At 44.9% G+C, this 18,635-nt stretch overlaps 5 protein-coding genes across 5 annotated transcripts; all 5 read right to left on the bottom strand.

Moving 5' to 3' along the window:
• Positions 1-187: 187 nt before the first annotated feature.
• GGI43DRAFT_425331 (transmembrane amino acid transporter protein-domain-containing protein) lies at positions 188-2,628 on the bottom strand (the record flags this gene model as incomplete). Its single annotated transcript, XM_083208496.1, has 4 exons — positions 188-247; positions 307-1,572; positions 2,518-2,537; positions 2,568-2,628. The coding sequence occupies 4 exons, from the start codon at positions 2,626-2,628 to the stop codon at positions 188-190; spliced, it is 1,407 nt and encodes a 468-aa protein (XP_083056865.1).
• A 1,980-nt stretch (positions 2,629-4,608) lies between these two features.
• Positions 4,609-5,076, bottom strand: GGI43DRAFT_387320 (rhodanese-like domain-containing protein; the record flags this gene model as incomplete). The annotated part of the gene is made up of 1 exon (XM_083203915.1): positions 4,609-5,076. The coding sequence occupies one exon, from the start codon at positions 5,074-5,076 to the stop codon at positions 4,609-4,611; it is 468 nt and encodes a 155-aa protein (XP_083056864.1).
• A 1,058-nt stretch (positions 5,077-6,134) lies between these two features.
• Positions 6,135-10,788, bottom strand: GGI43DRAFT_387319 (ATP-binding protein; the record flags this gene model as incomplete). Its single annotated transcript, XM_083203914.1, has 8 exons — positions 6,135-6,564; positions 6,621-7,910; positions 7,977-9,000; positions 9,133-9,693; positions 9,755-9,925; positions 9,976-10,167; positions 10,229-10,404; positions 10,487-10,788. 8 exons carry the CDS (start codon positions 10,786-10,788, stop codon positions 6,135-6,137), a joined length of 4,146 nt encoding a protein of 1,381 aa, XP_083056863.1.
• Positions 10,789-14,085: 3,297 nt separating this feature from the next.
• GGI43DRAFT_208948 (glutathione S-transferase) lies at positions 14,086-15,236 on the bottom strand. The gene is made up of 2 exons (XM_083200167.1): positions 14,479-15,236; positions 14,086-14,409 (listed from the first exon to the last, which is right to left on the bottom strand). The coding sequence occupies exons 1-2, from the start codon at positions 15,052-15,054 to the stop codon at positions 14,191-14,193; spliced, it is 795 nt and encodes a 264-aa protein (XP_083056862.1). The 5' UTR covers positions 15,055-15,236; the 3' UTR covers positions 14,086-14,190.
• Positions 15,237-15,952: 716 nt separating this feature from the next.
• Positions 15,953-18,595, bottom strand: GGI43DRAFT_425328 (uncharacterized protein; the record flags this gene model as incomplete). The annotated part of the gene is made up of 6 exons (XM_083208495.1): positions 15,953-16,586; positions 16,656-16,969; positions 17,022-17,298; positions 17,373-17,961; positions 18,027-18,264; positions 18,371-18,595. The coding sequence occupies 6 exons, from the start codon at positions 18,593-18,595 to the stop codon at positions 15,953-15,955; spliced, it is 2,277 nt and encodes a 758-aa protein (XP_083056861.1).
• Between the last annotated feature and the right edge of the window lie 40 nt (positions 18,596-18,635).

Raw genomic sequence — 18,635 nt, 5'->3', positions numbered from 1 at the left:
AATTTTAATTGTCACATAATTTTAATTGAACGAATACAAACTACAACTAGCGCGAAAAAAAAGAGCCCATTATTAAAACGAATTAGGAGATTAGCTAACCAGGTAGTCTTACACACCCAGCTATCTTAGGTCTGTTACTTTACAAATCCGATATACGAAGGTAGTAAATGCAACCAGCTCGGAAAGGTTAAACAAGTGACTGGCATGTAAATGGTCTGTTAATAGCGTGTTTCTGGAATTTTTGAATCTAGTGGCAACACGTATTAGGAATCCGATATTAGGAGAGAGAGGAAATAAGAAGCTTACCAGCTCCACAATGCTTGCATAAGTGCCGCAAACGAGGATAATCATTCCGATTATAAAGACGCTACCGTTAAAAAAGGCGCTTTTCCAATTATGTCTCTCGTACCATTTGCCTTCTTTCAGTAATACATACCACATTACCGGTGGTAGATAAAACGAGAGTCCAGACACAAAAAGGGACGAACTGATAGACAGAAGCTCTGAGAAAAAAGGGATAGCTTCAGCAATAATCCACGCAATTAATGTGACGAGCCCAACCACTGCCAGCCATGATATCCAGCCTTTGGTGGTATTCACATAACGGGCAACAGAATTTTTGTATATCCTTCCGTGAATGAAGCGAGCAACAACGGTAGTGTTGATTGATCCCGAGATGAAAATAACGGGAAGTGCAATACCAAAAGTGATTCGAGAGATGACTGATCCACCCGATAATAAAGCAGGTGACTGAACGTCTTGGCCCACAAAGGCATAGATCAGAGCGCCGGTAATGGTGTAGATTACGACTTCAATAATTCCAAGGCTCCAAATCGATTTGATATAGTCTTTGGGTGTATGCATCTCGTCCATGAAAGAAGGCTGAGCACCAGCGAAAGCATATGCAAAAACAATACTGTTGACTGCAACAATTGCTTCGGAGAATGTCAGATCTTCCTGGGGCCAAGCGGACCAGGTCGAAGCTCCCAAGCCACCTGGCTGTTTCGAGCTCTGGATACCGGTGGCAATCATAGTAATACCAATTGCTATGATGATGGAAGCGAAGTCTATATATCCCAAGATGGCTGCCTCGGTAAACGACGGCGGAATTGCCAGCAAGAAAAGTATGATAGCAGATACGACGCCAAAGGCGAGAGAGCAGACTCCGCTTCCAGTAATGGTTTCAAAAGCAATTGTGCCAGTCAGACAATGTGATCCAGTAATAAGAATCAGCTGCGAGGCAAATATGATGCTGAAAAGCTTTGATCCAAATCCCCCCATCATCAGCCGCCCAATGTCTGCATAGTGGGCAACCTCGGGATATCGCAGCTTCACCTCTCCAAGAACGTAGCTGGCATACATGGCTACTATACCAACACCAATGCACAGGATTACACCTGCCACCATGCCCAGTGTTGCAAAGGCAGCTGGCAAGCTGAGACTCCCTAGAGCAATGGCCTCTACAATGAGGACCACAGTCAGGCGCCCCCAGCTGAGACGATGGAAATGTGCATCTCCTTCAATGGCACGTTGTGTTTCTTCGTCATAGGCTTTACCCTCGCCTTCGAAGCCCTCTGGTGTATGGGTATTGGATATATGTCGTGAGATGGTATCGTCATGATTTCGTTTGTCTTTGTTGGTAGTAGCTATGTCCACGCCTTGGGCTTCAGTGATCGTAAACGCCATTATCTTGATATGAACTCGTATAGAACAAAAGATAGAGTAGATTTAGATTGAAATTGACACTGAAAACTGTAAGTTGATAAATTTCAACTCTAGAGACAGAACATATCGAAATAAAATATTGTTCTCCCGGTTTTCCCCAGCTTCGTCTGGGGTAATCTGGGGTATCTGGCTAACACTAGCATTAGCTTCGGATGAGAGGAGGCCATATCCATTTTCTCATCAAGCTGAAGTCAGAGCATTGTCGGGTTCTGTGGAGGCTGTATCGACAATCATCCCTGTGTCCCGGGAATCATCGGTGTAAAAGAAAATAACGTAGTGCAGGCCCACTTGAAAAAAATTGACCCAGTTGGATGGAAAGAGGGCGTATGTTTATTTACAAAAGGTGTATATATAAAATCGTATGCATTAAGCGCAAATCCTGGAGGATTCACATAGTTATACCCCCATCCTTCATATATGCATTCGTCTTTCTTATCTAGGTAAAAAGCAATACTCCAAGTTAACGCAGAAGATATCCTTTTATTAAATTATGAGGCAGCTATACATTATAATAAGACCTTTTGCTCAAAGATATACATCAAATATTGCTGTGTTATAAGCTGTAATTACACGGAATGTACCTTGTATCAAAGACACGGCACATTGACAACGGGCGTTTGCGTGTGCTCTGACAGGGCCGACAGCGGAGGGCTCACGCCCTTTGTGAAACAAATCTTCAAATCTGAATATTATGAAATATTTTAGAAATGATAGCCACCGTCATGCCGCATCTGTATGGGTGGTAGCTGTTCTTTTACACGAGCTATCCATGGATACAACGTCAAGGATTACGCGAGACCCGACAGTATCCTCTGGGCTATTTGCTCGCGTGCTGAGTCAACTTTCAAGCTTATGTTGGTAAACGATAAGGCTATTACCACACTCAGTCCTGAGTGCGGACATACGGAGAAATTACATCGAATTTTGATATACCCATTATTGATATTCTGCCGCTTGTAATTGGATCTACGCCGGTGGCATATTCGGGAACGTAGCCGAGTAAGTGGGGCTGGGTTCCGTGGATCTAGCCCAGCCGCGTTGGATTTGGGGTTTTGTACGTAACAGAAATTCAAAAGATACGGGTAGCTCAATTAACCAGTGTGAGATGCGACCTTCCAGGAATATCATGATATGCTATCAAATGCTAATCTAAGTGAAGGGCTCTTTGAGAGTATTATTCAAATTTAATGTTACATCTTTCCAGCTCAGAACAGGAGGAGTCGAAATGCATGTTGCCAAACCGACTAACCAGCGATTATAATTAAATCATCTTATCGCTCTCTCCCTCTGTTTTTTCCCCTTCTTTTCTTTAATTGAATGAGCTAGCAATAAATACCAACGCGGAATGGCCATTCATTCGCTGGTACAATTTCTTCTCCAAATTCTCACAAATCCCAGTACTTGTGTACACCATCTTAAATCACTTAGGTACAAACAAAGGGCGTTTAATTGTCACATGCTTGCAACCAGTCTGAAGGAATTGCACCGGGGCTAGGACTCGCTCGTTGCCACCATCAGAGAAGCGTTCTAAAGGCAAATCAGTGAAACGGCGCAGATAAAGATATTAGATTAGTGAATATCACACCAAATCCGTAATAACAGGCGAAATTTTCTACTGGGACCTCAGTCATGGTGAGTGGACGATACTGAGTCCAAGATGTGTCTATATACTACATCCATCTTCTGGTGAAGATCACGCATTGCGTTCACAAGGTATTCATTCTTCTCTTGAATATCAAGCATTCCTCTCACAAGGTATTCGTTCGTCCTTGGAAGATTACGTACTCCTTTCACAAGGTATTCACTCTTCTCCTGAAGGTCATGAATTTGTTGTCTAAGGGAATTAAACACTTCTTTGCAAACTGGCCCAGGTCCCAGCGATAGACCTATCGCGCGGGCATATTTTATCCCCGTGTTCCTCCCGCTAAGATAACCCTGAGCATTCTTGCACTCCTCTGCGCATTGCATGGCAGTAGCTGCTTGAATTAAACCCGCATCGTTGGGTCCGTTGAGGTCTGCATTTTGCGCCAGGACAGGAATTACTGCGAAGGAGAAAGTAAACAAAGTTGGGAATTTCATCTTTTAAGAACGGCTTGAAGATATGCTAGAAAAAAAGGGTTCAGATTGTTTAAAAATTTTTAATTTGAGATTCGTAGTGAAGCGAGAATTGGCAGTGAACTTGAGGGTTATATACAGATGAGATTTGTACATTTCTAAGATACAATTGTCAGATATAAGATATAATACTTAGATACGAGATCATAGTAGGAATATATAATTTGGGGAGAGTGTTTCAGTAGGAGTGACTCAGTAATAGCGGCTAGGAGGAAGCGGCCAGGAGAATGTTTCAGCAAGATTGAGATTTTCAAAATAAGACTCATAGAGTCTCAAAATTAATATAAAATTTCTGCTGTTGCAGTCTTTGTATTAAAACTCATAAGGTTAATCCAATCAGCTTCCAATATCGGTCCAGAAGAACCAAAACACGTCGATAGAGAGCGCGAGGCGAGATAGATCTTCGAAAGCTTGTGTGAAGTGTTTTCATTGAGACATAATTTAGCTATAGCAGAAGACAGGGCTACCTAAGATAAACAAAAGGGTCTTATTATGCAAATAAGTGCCTTTTAGAGCCGTGGTGCTGGTGTGAACAGGGTTAGCGATCTAGTGTGGCTGTTTTAGTTGAAGATCTCCATATGCTGCATTCGAAAATACAACTTAATCCTAATTAGATCTTAACTTTCAGTAGTTAGGCTAGTCTGAATAGTCTGTGAGATGAAATCCATGATTTGATTAGTTTCCCAAACTCCCAATTCCCATAAAAGCGCAATATGTCTATCTTTTCCCTAGCATCAGTTTATTCCCCCACCCCTGTATGGCAAAAGCTTAGCTGCTTGCTTGGCCCTCTAAATACCGCTTCCACGCCCAATAGCCCCCATTCAAATCTGTCGCTTTAGACAACCCCAGCTTCTGTAACTCCCTGGCTGCCAGAGAACTGGTGTAACCTTCTGAGCATGTGATGACTACTCGAGTATCGTAGCCAAACTCGTCCACAAGCTCCTTGATCCGGGAATCGTTTTGCGGGTCCAGACGCCACTCTAGCACGTTGCGCTCGATGATGTTGATTGTGTGTTTCGTAGCAGACGTATCGAGTGTGATTGGGAATTCAAATGCCCCTTCCCGCTCGCGTTGAGCAGCAGGCCGAATATCTATTACACGTGTTGGGCCGTGAGAGGCGGTAGTTTGCAGCTCTGAGAGAAGCTGGGCGGGGTCAATGCGGATGAGATGGGAACGTGCTTCATCAAGGATTTCGTTGATGCTTTTGGCACCGGGAGGAGGAACGTGTTTTGACATAATTAGATTTGCTTTGTATGCAATGCTTATGAAAATTTGTGATGAGTGAGGAAAACAATTTGACACAAACTTCAATTCACTGAATTGAGATGAGTGGAGCACTTTGTAGAGCGCCAGTGAGATGTTGTCAAAGTTGGTGTGGATTGTGTGATTAGCCCACGCTAACGCTACTATACACTGAGACTGTAGATAGGAAGGCAAATAGAGCGTGTAGTCAACAGCAGTCATCAAATTATATACTATTTTAGCATCGAGTATTATACCATCTTTGTTAGGTAAATATTGACCTTGTGTTTGGAGTTTTTCTCTTCCAAATATACCAAGAATTTTAACATGCAGAGTAACGGGTCTGCCCAGTTAAACTACCGGTTGTCTAAGCTTAATAATAAGGTGTGAGAAGTGGTAAAATAACCATACATGTACCTTGCAGCGCTATAGATTAGATAATTTGGTGACCTCAAGGGTGATCGTATTGGGCAGGAAAAGATATCAGAGGCCTGCCATTGCCGAGAATCGTATGTATTATTTTAAATCTAATTCAAAGCCATCTAGGAATCCTCATTAGCATTCAGGCCTGGTATTATCGATGCAGCATATGTGAAATAGTATTAGTTCAAAATTAAATTGATACATTTCACCCTGCTTCACTTGTAAGACGCCGCTTACAATATCACATATCATATGTAGCTTTCCACATGTGGAAAATGATGGGCGGTCAAAAGCAGACGTTGACTGGTGTACGTTTTCTTGATTTTGCATTTGAGTTTTCGAAGCAGAATATGAGCCAAAGTGAAAATCATCCAAGCTTCTGTCAATCCTCGCGTGACTCCAGACACATGTCCCATAACCCTGTTTTTTGGCTATAGGCTGCCGTAGTGTCTTAACCCTTGCCTTGGTTGTATCAAACATCTTGGCCTCGTACATATACCAATACCTATACCAATATAGTGTATTCACATCATTTTAAAGCTCCCGTATTAATAATATTGAACCCGTACATTCTGATTCATACTGTTACACACCGGCGTAGCTTCATCAAACAGAAACCCTTCTTATGCTTATACCTTTGGCTTTCTTTTTAGCAAATTAGATAGGTTTCCAAGAAGTTTCTTGCGAAATTTCTTCTCTTTCGTAGGGCCGGCATTTTTATTAGGGCTCTCCGTAGTCGATACCTTGATATTTGGTGTGAGCGGCATGGTTACAGCCAAGTGTTCACCAACTTCAGCTGCTGGCGATGTGGCTATTACAGTTATATCGCCTGTCGTTGATGTGCATTGGTCTCTTTCCGTGATCCCAATGACGTTTTCTTCAGCATCTTCATCAACTTGTACTGCGTCATTGCTCTCCGGCTGCTCGGGTGGGGATAGAAGCAAAGGCTTCTGTGCGCTGTGCTGATTGTGTCTCTGGATTGACCTGACCTGCCTTTCGACGATCAAAGGGCCTTTCTGATGCGACAATCGATTTTCGCCGGTGCTGCTGGAGCTTTGACTTGGATTTACACGATTAGCGGTCGTGGAGTTTTTATCTAGAACAATGCGAACTACGTCGCCCTCTTCCCTGGTAAGACCACGGTGGGAGAAGCGGCCTTGTAACCCCAGTTTGGAATCCGTGTTAGTATCAGGTTTTGGTTGTCCCGTAGCTCGAGCTGCTTCTGGTCCTCATTTTCATCGGTTGTGCCAGAGTTATCATCACTCTCAGGTGACGGCACTCGTGAAGCGACAACCCGCCTGTCAGATACCATTAGAAGAATGTCTTTGTCGCCTTTTCCAGGTTCGTGAGCAAGAGCATCACTACCGTACGGACGGATGGCACCCGCGCCAACCCCAAATGTAGCAGCGCGTGAAGAAACTGGTGGGTTAAGTTCTAGTAGTCTAGACTCATTGTCGCCATTCCTCTTCTCACTTGGGGTCTCACTTCGGGCTAAATTTATGCTAGCCGTAGCTATTCGCGGTATCATCGTCGATGGGGCAGATGATTCGGGCGATTGATCAAGCAGGCGCACCGACTGAGACTTTGACGGCAGCAGCGATTCCACGCTGATGGCGAATGGCAAGTCTCCACCCCTTTTCCATACAACAGACTTGCCATCTGAAGTAAACGATAACATCTCCAATTTTCCCTCAGAATCATCACTTAGCGGATGAAGCGATCGAGGATCCTCAAAGATCCAGAGGAAAGCCGATTTGTTGTAACCGGCCACGACCATGGCACCCACAAATGGATGGTACGCCAACTCGAATTCCCTACGGTTCCTGCCTGGGTAGTAATCAATAATATCCCTCTCTAGTGGAATCGAGATTCTGGCTATGAATTGAGGACCCGTATCAATACTTTGTGTACGATTGTAGCTGAATACTCCGACAGTCAAATCATGGTTGATAAACTGTTCCACAAAGGTGAGGTATTGCCCTTGATCGTCAAAATAGATCCAGTAAAGGTATAGGTTTCCAGCATGAGCCTTCCATCTCGGTGTTATGCTTGGCTGCCAAGATTGATGGGATGGGTCAATAGCCAGGACATGTGAAGTAGCGCAATGTTCGTCTGGTGTCTTTCTGAGACTATAGACTGTTCTCAATATGGTAAAAGCTCGACCATCACTGCTGAGAGAAATAGGAAACTGTATGACGGCGCCTGACGATGAGCACATTTGTGACTGAGATAGTTGCAAGAGCACCTCATTCGCATCAATATTCATCTCCAAGCATACAATCGAGCTTTCGTAGCTTTTCTCGATATCGAAAATCTCGAGTCGCGCAACCCAGCCCAGTGAATGCTGCTCAATTTCAGAAAAATCAGAATCCCAGTCAAGATGCCGGCTCCATTCTAGGTATGTACTGCGAAGCATTTTTAGTTAATATTGCGGATTTAAGAATCAGATCTTTAGGATTTAGAGGACCTACATTGGTGGATAGATGCTTAGTATATAATCTTGCTTGCCATCAGGCATCAACTTGGAAATTTTGTGAAGCGGCTCGCTAGAAAGATGGGATGCTGGCGCAGCCGACACAAGATTCTTCACGGCTATATCTGACGGTCTAGTCGCATACTCAGATTTTATAAAAGCCGCGGCCTCGTCATATATGCAGCTTGGATCTTCATATAAGTGAACGCTCCAATCGGTGATGATCCGGTTGAGATATTCAGCCAATTCTCGGATATTAGGGATAATATCATCGATTTGAGGCGAGTACTGGCGCCATGGAAAATCAGGTAAAGAGGACTGTTCCGCCCATTTCAGTAGAGACAGATATGGAGGCTCCCAATAGAATGCAAAGCAACTTTGGATCCATGCCGATACGGCTGGAGGCCGCGACAGAAGCTGGCATAGCGCCGAGATAAAATCACCGTAGGCATCGGGCTCTTCTTTATGGGCATTCTGCACTTCTATCAGAGTACCATTCGTCGCAAGCATATGCGCGTGCCAATTAGAGGTAGCGTAACCGCTAAGTGGGAATTGTTCCTCAAGTTGATGTCTCGCTGTTCCTCGCGGAGTGAGTCTTTCCTCAGGTAGAGCGTAGTTGATGTATTCGAGGCAGTGCGTCGCTAAACGTAGATTCCCCGCTACACGAGTCGAGACAAGTATCGGGTCTTGAAACTGACTGCGCCCTGCTAGCCTTCGCTGCGGTTCTTTCTTAAAGTAGTCGTGGACGGAAGCGTGAATGAAGCGGAAGCTGCTTTGCTGTGATCTCTCCACGAAACCGCCGCAAACTAACAATATGGTATCGACAAAATTGGGAAAAGTCCTAGATTGCTCATCGATGCCGCCTCGTTTGCGCGAAACGACGGAATCTTCCAACTCTCTTTCCTTCAACGGACGATTACCGTACAGGAGACATGTAAATACGTGAGCCGCGAGCTTAAAGGACGCTCTGCTTGCCTTGTATATCTGTACCAGAATCCGCTCATACATAATCTCAAGGCCTTCTGGCATATCTATTTCTCAGATGGCCTCTATCCTCTCGGACATTAATAAACTAGGCAAGGCCAAGTATGTCATCATCAGGCGCGCCCAGAGAAACATCCCATCTGCTCTACGGCACAACTTTTCCGCTGCACCTTCAATATTGAGTTCTTTGGGCAACAACTCATCATTAATACAAGCCTCCAGTTCATCTTTAAGATAAGCTTGGATATCGTGAGAATTTGAATCGCCAATTGGCAAATCTTCGACAGAAGATATGCCTTTGATGTAGCCACGTACAGTGGAACGACCCAGCAAAATTAGACGGATGTTAGTCTGAGAGCTCATCCTCTTTATGAGCGGCATCAGTTCCTTTGATGCGTCTTGGCATTCGTCAAGTCCATCCAAAACTAGCGTCATACCCTCGAATTCAGTGAGTTGAAGACAGAGCTCAAAAAGATCAGCCACTTCTTTGGTGGTTCCTGTGGGTTGGCCATCTGTAGCGAAGAGTATTGTGAAATTGATGAGGTCCAGGAGCTGCGAATTAGACGGATTCTTGTGCAGGATTTGCGACAGGATGGCAGAGTATGCATCTGAACTTTTCTTAGACGCTGATTGAAGACAATCGAAGAAGAAATAAAATGGATTTTCATCCGCATCTTTGAGGTGCTCGACAATAGTAGCTGCTAAGATTGTCTTCCCAGCGCCAGGTTTTCCTAGAAATAGCGCAGTGAGTTGCGGTGTTCCCGGTCGTAAAAAATGAACAAGGCAGCTTACCATGAATCCAAAGCAAAGCCGAACTATCTTTTATAGATAGCCACTTTTGGTAAGCTAGATCGTCAAAGATCCACTGTGAAGTGCTGGGCGTGCGCAGACTTTGTACATCTTCATACCGAGAAGTGTAAGTGGTTGGAGCAAGCCACTGCTTGAACCTCTGCAACATGGCTTCTGTATGGTAGGTTAGACAGGAACTGACTATATTAAACTCATATACACACCATCGCTCTCTTTTTCAAACCTATGCTGCATTTGCATTCCAGAGAGAGTAAAACTATGCATCTGGAGCGCTTGGATGCGGATGAGCTCCGAGGTTACTGCAGACCGGTACTCCTTCAACTGGGCGAAAACTTGATCATAGCGGAAGGGCTTAAGAGCCGCGCCGCCGTATATGCGAACTCGACTTTTCGCTTCTATCACTGTGTGAGCGAGTAGAAAATATGCGAAATCCATCTGAGTTGGATATATACGCACTGCCTTGGCCTGTATAAAATAGACCAACTATACCAGCTAGGTAATCAAGGACCTCGACAAAGATGCTCTCTAGGAGGGTTTTGAGGGTTTTTGATTCCAATACTAGGTTGTTTACCTTTACTTGCTTGAAGAAAAGGATCATGTTGGATATTTCACGCAGCGACGTGGCTATTTTGCTATAAAAACTGACAAAATTCATCGTCACCTGGGACAGCGTCAGCATCCGCGCATCGTTCGAGAAGCTATCCCGGTAGTCACCTGGAGTACAACCCGCACTCCTCCCCAAATTGCATTGGATCGACTAAATTGAATGTATCCAAGATTTTAAACATGGGCTGCATGGCTTCGATAACTGTCCTGGTGAGTTCCATGTAGCGTCGCCGGTCCTTGCCATCTCTGTGCCTGTGGTTTTTGCTTTCAACTGTTCTGATATTATCGAGTAGCTTGTCTACATCGTTGCATGACTCGAAAAGCTGTCGCTCTTCGTCTGGTAATGATTCTACCAAGAGGCGAAACCGATCCGCTGCCCCCATCACTGTTGCAGACGTTGGAGTCACCATTGCGAAGGTTTATGGGCATGGTGATGATGGCGATTATGAAAGCGCTTAGTTTGGCCAAAATATGCTGGCTACATGGATTTTCAGTTGCCATCTTATATCCCCTGTTCGTTGTCTCAGCCGCGCTGTAGTGAGGCCTCATAGCAACCCTCTTTCGCCGATCTAACTCGTGTTGGGTTGGGCTGAGCTACAACAAAATCTGCCTTGTTATAACGCTATAAATATCCAGGTGGCGATTAAAAAGTATTGGCACATAGCACATTTAAATACTTTGCTATAGGTTACCCAGACTCATGTTCGAGGGCTGAGCTGCTTTGTCCAAAGGATTCAAACGGGCTATTGACATCTAGCGAGCGGCAGCCTAGCGGGGGCCAGCTATAGTACATGTAATATTGCACACGGATGCCTCCCGAGAATTTATAAGAATTTTTGAACATCGATCCAAATACCTAGCTTGTAGTTACTCCTACCAATCTCCGTGTCCATATCCAATCACACAAGAACTAAAACGCTAATCTAATTTAGATGTGTTATAATTTCGTGTGGTAGCTTCCATTTTGTGTACTAGTATTACTATAAACTACTCCAATCGCGCTGGACTATTGGCGTTTGATCCTATTTCAACAAATCGATTAAAGAGTGCCTGATTCTACGTGCATGTTTCATATGGTGTTATCGCAATCGCTTTCTATCTCCAAGTCGTCATCCCCATAAGTTATTCCTCGCTTGTGAAGGACCTGAACGCTCTGCATGTCTGTACTTTATCTGGAGGCAGAAATAAGTTATATCACGAGCTTGATACATGTAGAGAAATCCTCTCCCCCCCCCTGCTGCCGCACGACCTACTGGAGGATAATTGTTTTTGTAAACGCCTCGTATGCGTTGCGGCCTTTGAGATCCCACATGGTGTGGAGGTCAGTTGCAGTGAAGAGTAAACCGAGACAATGTTCAATCCACTTTTGGGTTTAATAACACCAATTTTCTTATCTATTAGCAGTCCAGTCATAGTTGAGACAGGCAGATACTGCCTGCAGGTAAAGGTCGAGATCTCGATTGGATCCTAGTTCCGCCATGAGGTGAGCTCTTTTTTTATAAACTGGAACATGAATGCCAGCTGTGCGATGGTGAGCGCTTGGTTTGTGCCTGAGATCACAGAGCCGTTCTCGATCTAGGTTCGGCGTGAAAAGACAAAAGTGCTTTCCCGTCACTCAAAAGCCGGTACGAACCAATTGTTATAGTGTGCGAAAGTCCTCTGTCAAAAGCTCAATGGAGTTATATGCCGGCATAAGGCGTCTTGTTCATAGGTATTCGAGACTATCTGGCTCATAATTTCGCAAACAATGCCACACATATGCCCGATGCCAATTATCCCCCCGGGCCTAGTCTTCTGTACGATGGCGAACAGTGATGGCCCAAGTCTCGACCATCTTTTGGGCGATGTCGCAGTTGGCCCGCTGCACGCTCTTGGTTGCCCGCTTAATCCCATCGCTTGCGATTGCCAGGAAATCAATGTAGCTCGAGTAGTAGCATTTTCTTGTCAGCTCGGGGAAGAAATCCACGAGACATCCTCTGTGCTGGTCTCGCATCTCGTCTGCGTAGAGTACGTATTGCAAGGTCGAAACGCAAAACATATCGGCGACTGATGTTGGATGCATTGTTGGAGGGCGCAAAGGGGCTTTACTGTCGAGCCTGCGCTGGTAGACGAGCGCCCTTTGAAAACGTGACTCTCTGAGGCGCTTTACGTGGTACCCAGCACAGTCAGAAACCTCCTGTGTTTACAAACATGCGTCTCATAACCCATCACAGTTCTGGACGCGACTCTGCGACCTGCCATTGATTGCCCAATCCGAAGCTTGGCCGTAGCAGCTTCTTCACGCTTGTTGTCAAGTTCCTCGCCTAGCCTCATAGCCTTCGGGTCTATGTTGTCGAAGTGCTGTTGCGTGACATCTACCAGTCTCTCGCTGTTGAAATCCATATATCTAGCTGTAGTAAGGGCTACCCACTGCTATCTGACGACGAATGCGCGTGAGCTTTCTATAGTATACATGCCCCGCCACCTGGATAACTCGCTGGGTGGTACGGTATGCTTTCTCGTAAATGGAGGCCTTAGTTCTTGTGTTAAGGTCTGTCTCAGCTGCACTGATTGCGGCAGCCTCTATGATAGCAGGGGTTGGATGGTCTTCATATGTTCTTTGTTATACAGCTTTAAATTCAGAATATTTGTATGTAAATCCTGGTTTGTTTGAAGGTTCGTATTGACTGGGTTGATGATAAGGATAGGAAAATCCAGTGTTATTGCAATTGATGTCGCAAGTGATATATTGGCAATGGAAATATGCACCAGCTTGGCCATCAGCTTCAATATTGCCGATGTAAATATGTCTAAAAGAGTAATTATAGTTAGTATTAAAGAACATTTTTGCAGTGTGTCGACACGTGGCAGATAGATCAGTTGGCTTTGACCTAGCTGGTAGAGAAAAAAAGAATAGTCTCACTTACCTATATTATGACCAGCCTATTTCAGTATCTTTCTATCACAAGGTACAGTGACAACACTCCAAGTGGTGTTCGAAATTCTATCCGAGTTTGAGTGCCTGCCGCATTCATCATCGTCGTTTCTGTTGGATGAAAAGTGAAGAGGCTCAGTTCCGTAGTAGTTCGTCCTTAGTTTTGAAGATATCCCTATTGTATCCTTGATAATGAGATCAAGGTATCAGCAAGAGACAGTTATTTTCGATGATGAGGTTAGATCTCTGTTGTAAAAGCCCGTTGAAGAAGGGACAGTTTAGCAGCTATCCAGTTGGTCAAATAAAGCCAAGATTGTCATAATATCTGTAATAATCCATAGCTTTGTAAGAACCCGTAGTGTTGTAAGATATGGAAGAAGCAAAATAAAAAGTCTCTGTTTATGAGATAGCAGTAGCCCTTAAATATTCACAATTCGATACTCACAAGCGACATTTAATTTACATGTAATATCACTGGGCTACTTAAAACACGATACACCGTTTTTTTTATCTTGTTTATGCTATCTGACCGCTTAAGATGGATAGTTCCAGGCTTGCAGCATGTATCCGCCCGCTACCCTCTCCTCATGCAACAATAGTCTGCTACTTAAGCATCCATCAAGTCTGGGCCCAAATAGTCCCAAATAGATGACGTTTGTAGGGAACACAAAGCTGATGCAACATGCCATTCTCCATTTAGGACTTCTATTTAATTGCTTCACAAGTCCTTCATCAGCGCCTCTTCTTGACGGGTGTCACCAATTCATTCTCCCGATGTAACTCGGCCAGCTCATAGCTCAATGTATCGAACCGACACTTAAAGCTATCTTTCACCCAATGATTCTTCAATAGCCTCTTCTATCCACTTCCATTTCCCTCCATAAGACGGCAAAATGCATTATTTCTCTTCCTCTTCCTCTTTCTCATCCTCCTCCAATTCAGGATAATACCGCCAAATACCATCCGCATAGGCTATCCTCCTCTCACTCTCCAAGTACGCCTTGATATTCGGCCTCTCCTTCACCGCATCATACAGCTTAAACACACCATCATACTTTCCTCCCTCCCTCAACTTCTCAATCGTCTTTGGGAACGCATACTTTGTTCCATCAAGACACTGTAATTCCCTCAGTATTAGTCAAACGTCAAAACCTTCATAATAGAGCAACAAGAAGTAAAGACTCACCTGGAAAAGCACCAAGTCAACATACGTCAACTCCCCTCCATACAACCATCCACCCTCGCCACTCTTCTTCCCATCCAACACCCTCTGCACATACTTGAGATACTTGGGCAGCCTCTCCTCCTGAAACGCCTTACTCCTCTTCTTCGCCTCCTCCTTCTGATCCTCGTAGTACTGCGCCGTCGAAATAGGGTGGTGCGTCTCATGCACCTCATTCAGAAACCCATCCAAGATTGTCAGCGCAATCTCGTTGAGGTGGTACACGCCATCCCCGCTGGCGGGTCCCAGCCCCAGCTTCGGCGCCAGATACAGCAGAATGTTAGGTAGCTGGTTAATCACCAACTCTCCATGCTTCAGCACCGGGCACGCAAACTTTGGCGGGTTTGTCTCGTCTCCCACACACTTCAGGTCTGAGTGCGATAAAACTGCATTAACTGCTTTTTTGCTCTTTGCCACATCTATGTAGGGTGTGCCCGTCTCTTCGAAAAGTAGTCGTACAACTTCGCCTCGGCCTGGGATGCCAGGCCAGTAGGTGAGCTCATAATCAGTCTTGACGCGCTTAGCCTCAGGTTCAGCCATTGTTGTCAAGGTGTTTTAAAAGCTGTCCTTATTCAATGTTGTTTTAAGACTTCAATTGCTTGAGTTGTTAACTCTAATCCGCTAAGTCTTATTCGAGCGGGGCAGACAACGTCAGATATATACTATTTTCCAACACAACATGGTCATATTTGACGTCAGACGAAAGTAGCATCCTGGATCCTACGCCGCCATTTCATTGCAATGCACGACAAAAACAACTCTCCACATTTTTGCAAGCATCATCTTCGGAGATATGACTCAAGCTGAATAAACATCCATCTGATTGGGCAAGCTAGATGAAATACAACGCTTGAGAAAGTAGCGATACGTAGCCTGATGTTAATACACTGGAGCTTAGGCCTGGTTACCATACTCGTATTGTGTTAAGCGACCATAGCTGCAACGCAACCCAAACATCACCGAAACGCCGAGATTGCAAGACTAGACATTGGAATCATTGAGTTCGTGACCCACAGCCGAAGGAATTCTATTGCGCATTATTAACCACTTCCCTAGTCTTAGTCATCCTAAAACTCATCGCCGAGCTCAATTGAGTCAGTAGTAGCCATCCCACTAAACGCCGAACCGCCAACATTCACGTTCACTCCACCAATTAACGACGACTAGACTGGGTAGCGAATCCTTTTCAACTTGGCTAACTCGGCCATTCAATATTATGAAAGTAATGTTACTCAGCCGCAAGGCTATCAATGTTTCCAAACAGTAATTCACGCCAGTTTCCTACTTTACTAACTAGTATCCTGCACTACCAAAGTATTATTGTTCAATCGTTAACAATACCTCATCCAAGTACCAAAATAATAAACGTCCTCGTCTCACCGTCCTCATACCACCGTCCTCGTATCACAATCAGTCATCGTATCTCCCCCATTTGTCACTACCTCTTGCCAGCCTTCTTCTTCTTTTTCTTCTTCGACTTCTTAGCCGTGCCGCCAGCCCTGCCAGCAGCCGCGCTGGAGCCCTCTACAGGATCCATCTGCATCCAGCCCTCATCCTCAGTCTCCTCTACGGTCGGGGTGGTAGGCTCCTGCTCAGTCGGTACGGCAGGCTCCTGCTCAACAGGTATTGCATGTTCCTTGTCCTCATTTTTGCATTCATTAAGGCGAGTCCCGCATTCACAAAACTCATATTCCCTTTCCTTCCAAAGAAAGTCCTCTTCATTTGCGACGAAACCATACAACCTTTCCCAAGCCTTTACCCCGTAATCTTTACAATCTTGAACCTTTTGATAGTACATTGACCACTTAGCCCAAGTAATATCTTTTACCTTTTTCCATTCCAGCCAACGTTCTGGCTTTGTGGTTGACCAGCTCATCCAGCGCCTCAATTGAGTGGCGTCTTCTTCCGTTAAGTCTTTGCCTCTCTCATATACAAATCGATTCGGCCATCGAGCCTTGACTGTGTTCTTTTGTTTGAATTGTAAACCCAACCAGCCTGTTTGAAAGATGCTGCGCTTCGGTTCCGAATTTTCAGGAACTTTAAATCCAAAAAGGGCTGCATCAGCCAAATAGCTTTGTTTACATGTTGTTAATGAACATGAACAAGAACCAATTAAGCATTCAAGTGAGCTAGGCACTTACCGATCAGAAAACATATCCCAGTTCCGGTCAAATACTTGAAGAGCAAAATGTCGATGCACACAGTCGGGACTGTATATGTCATCGGTACTCTGCACCGGCGGTGCTATTGAGTCTAAAGACTCATAGACGGGCTGAAATATTTTGATCTTTTCAGCATCTATTAATTCTCCCAGCTGTGGAGTTTTTTCTGACTTGGCAAAGATTTCTCGGGTCATGATCAACAAAGTAGCAAACGGATTCTCTTCTTCGTGCCGAAGCAGAGGAGAGAACGACAAGAAACACATCTGGGGGTCAATGTCGAAGACGTGTCCAGCCTAGGAAGGATTAATCTTGAGCACTAGTTCTTCCGTGTGCTTTATACGTTACCTCTATTCGATCGAATTTCAGCTGCTCGCCGCAGTACTTTGCAAGATACCCTGCCATGCTCACTGTACCTGCAGATATAAGTCGTACGAGAATCCCCTTCTTCTTCAGCCGAAGTTGAAATTTCACCAGCATTTCGCGGACGTAAGTAACCATTTTCCCGTACACGTCTTCTTTGGCGGCGTATGGGGCGTAGTCTAGGATTTCACTCATCGGCCACTCGGAAAGTGGCTCATTGGTAAAGCCCGTCGGTGTCTTTGAGATTCTAGGGAAGAAGATTCTATAAAGATGTTATTGTTGTCTTTCTTTTCTTTTCTTCTCTTCGTGTCTGTCAAGATCCAGCTTTTGACTTACGGGTTCATACAAGCATGGGGCAGCTCAGAGTCGCCGTGAGGCAACACCAAACCCTGCCGTCGCCATTTCACCAGCCCTGCCACTCGAGACGGTGACATTCGTGCGAAAGCTCTACCCAAATGCTCGCCGTATCCCGCCACATCATTATCTCTGAGCACGTGGAAATTGTGACAGATAGGTCTCCCCATATCCCCTACGAGAGTATTCCAACGTAGATAACTGAGGCCAGCCTCAAAATGCAGTTTGTTAGACCCCCAAGTGTTTATGAAGCAATCAGTATGTACTGCTGATCCATGCGGAACAGCCAAAATAATTTTATCGACAAGCTCATTGAGATCTTGCACTAACACACCACTGATAAAATCGACGAGGTGAGGAGGCCATGTGTACGAATACCACACGTGCGTGACCAAGTCTGCGATCTCATATGGATCCTTGTTGATATCCATACCCTTCCACAGAATAATTAGAGAAAGAAAAGTTCGATAAAGATGCGCTGGTTCCATCTCGGATATGGTTACTTCGAGCGATGGAGAAGCAGTTTCTGGCATGGCAACAACAGAGTATATGAGATGCCGGAGGCCAAAAGCTACCCATGTTAGACCAAATGACACTTGCTTTATATCTTTTTCAATCTAATCGCAATTTACTCACTACCAGTGAGAAGAACGCGCAAAAGGCCATTGTACTCTGCTCCCTCGTTCTCCGCCAAGTTTAAAACGTCGGTCGCCGCGTAGTTGGCCCAGAATACCCCAGTATCACGCACAGGGTCATCTACGTCGTCATCAGGGGATTTTCTTGGGGGTTGGTAACCTGACGGGGGCTCAGCTGGCGGCGGACACTCGCGAGAATGATATTCTGCGTCTGCCGTCATGCATGCTTCGGTGCAATACTGTATTTTGGAAATGTCAGCGCGGCCAAATTCAGTGAGTAGAAGAAATAAAAAGATGAAGAATTAACGGAGAATGACATCGTCAAGATCAATATTGGTGACTTACTGCGACAAGATGGCATATCTGGCATGGGATAACCGCTGGTATTGAGCATTTTCCCCACGAATGGTGAGCGGCACACAGCAAGCTAAATTTTGCTCTTTGTTCTTCGGCTGTTACGTCTGGGGCATGTTCTGTGTTTTTTGCTTCTTCATCGCTCTGTGGAGTACAGATCGGTGTCTCCAAACTACTTTGATCTTCTTCGACTGATGGTGGATGGTAGTCGGCCATGATGAGGTGAAATCTCGCGTTTGATGTTTCGGGCAGTTTT

This window comes from Trichoderma evansii (genome assembly GCF_050947405.1).
Source record: "Trichoderma evansii strain SZMC 28006 chromosome Unknown GGI43scaffold_24, whole genome shotgun sequence".
NCBI classification, from domain to species: domain Eukaryota; kingdom Fungi; phylum Ascomycota; class Sordariomycetes; order Hypocreales; family Hypocreaceae; genus Trichoderma; species Trichoderma evansii.
The sequence above is the reverse complement of the archived record's forward strand: the minus strand, read 5'-3'. Positions and strand labels throughout refer to the sequence as shown.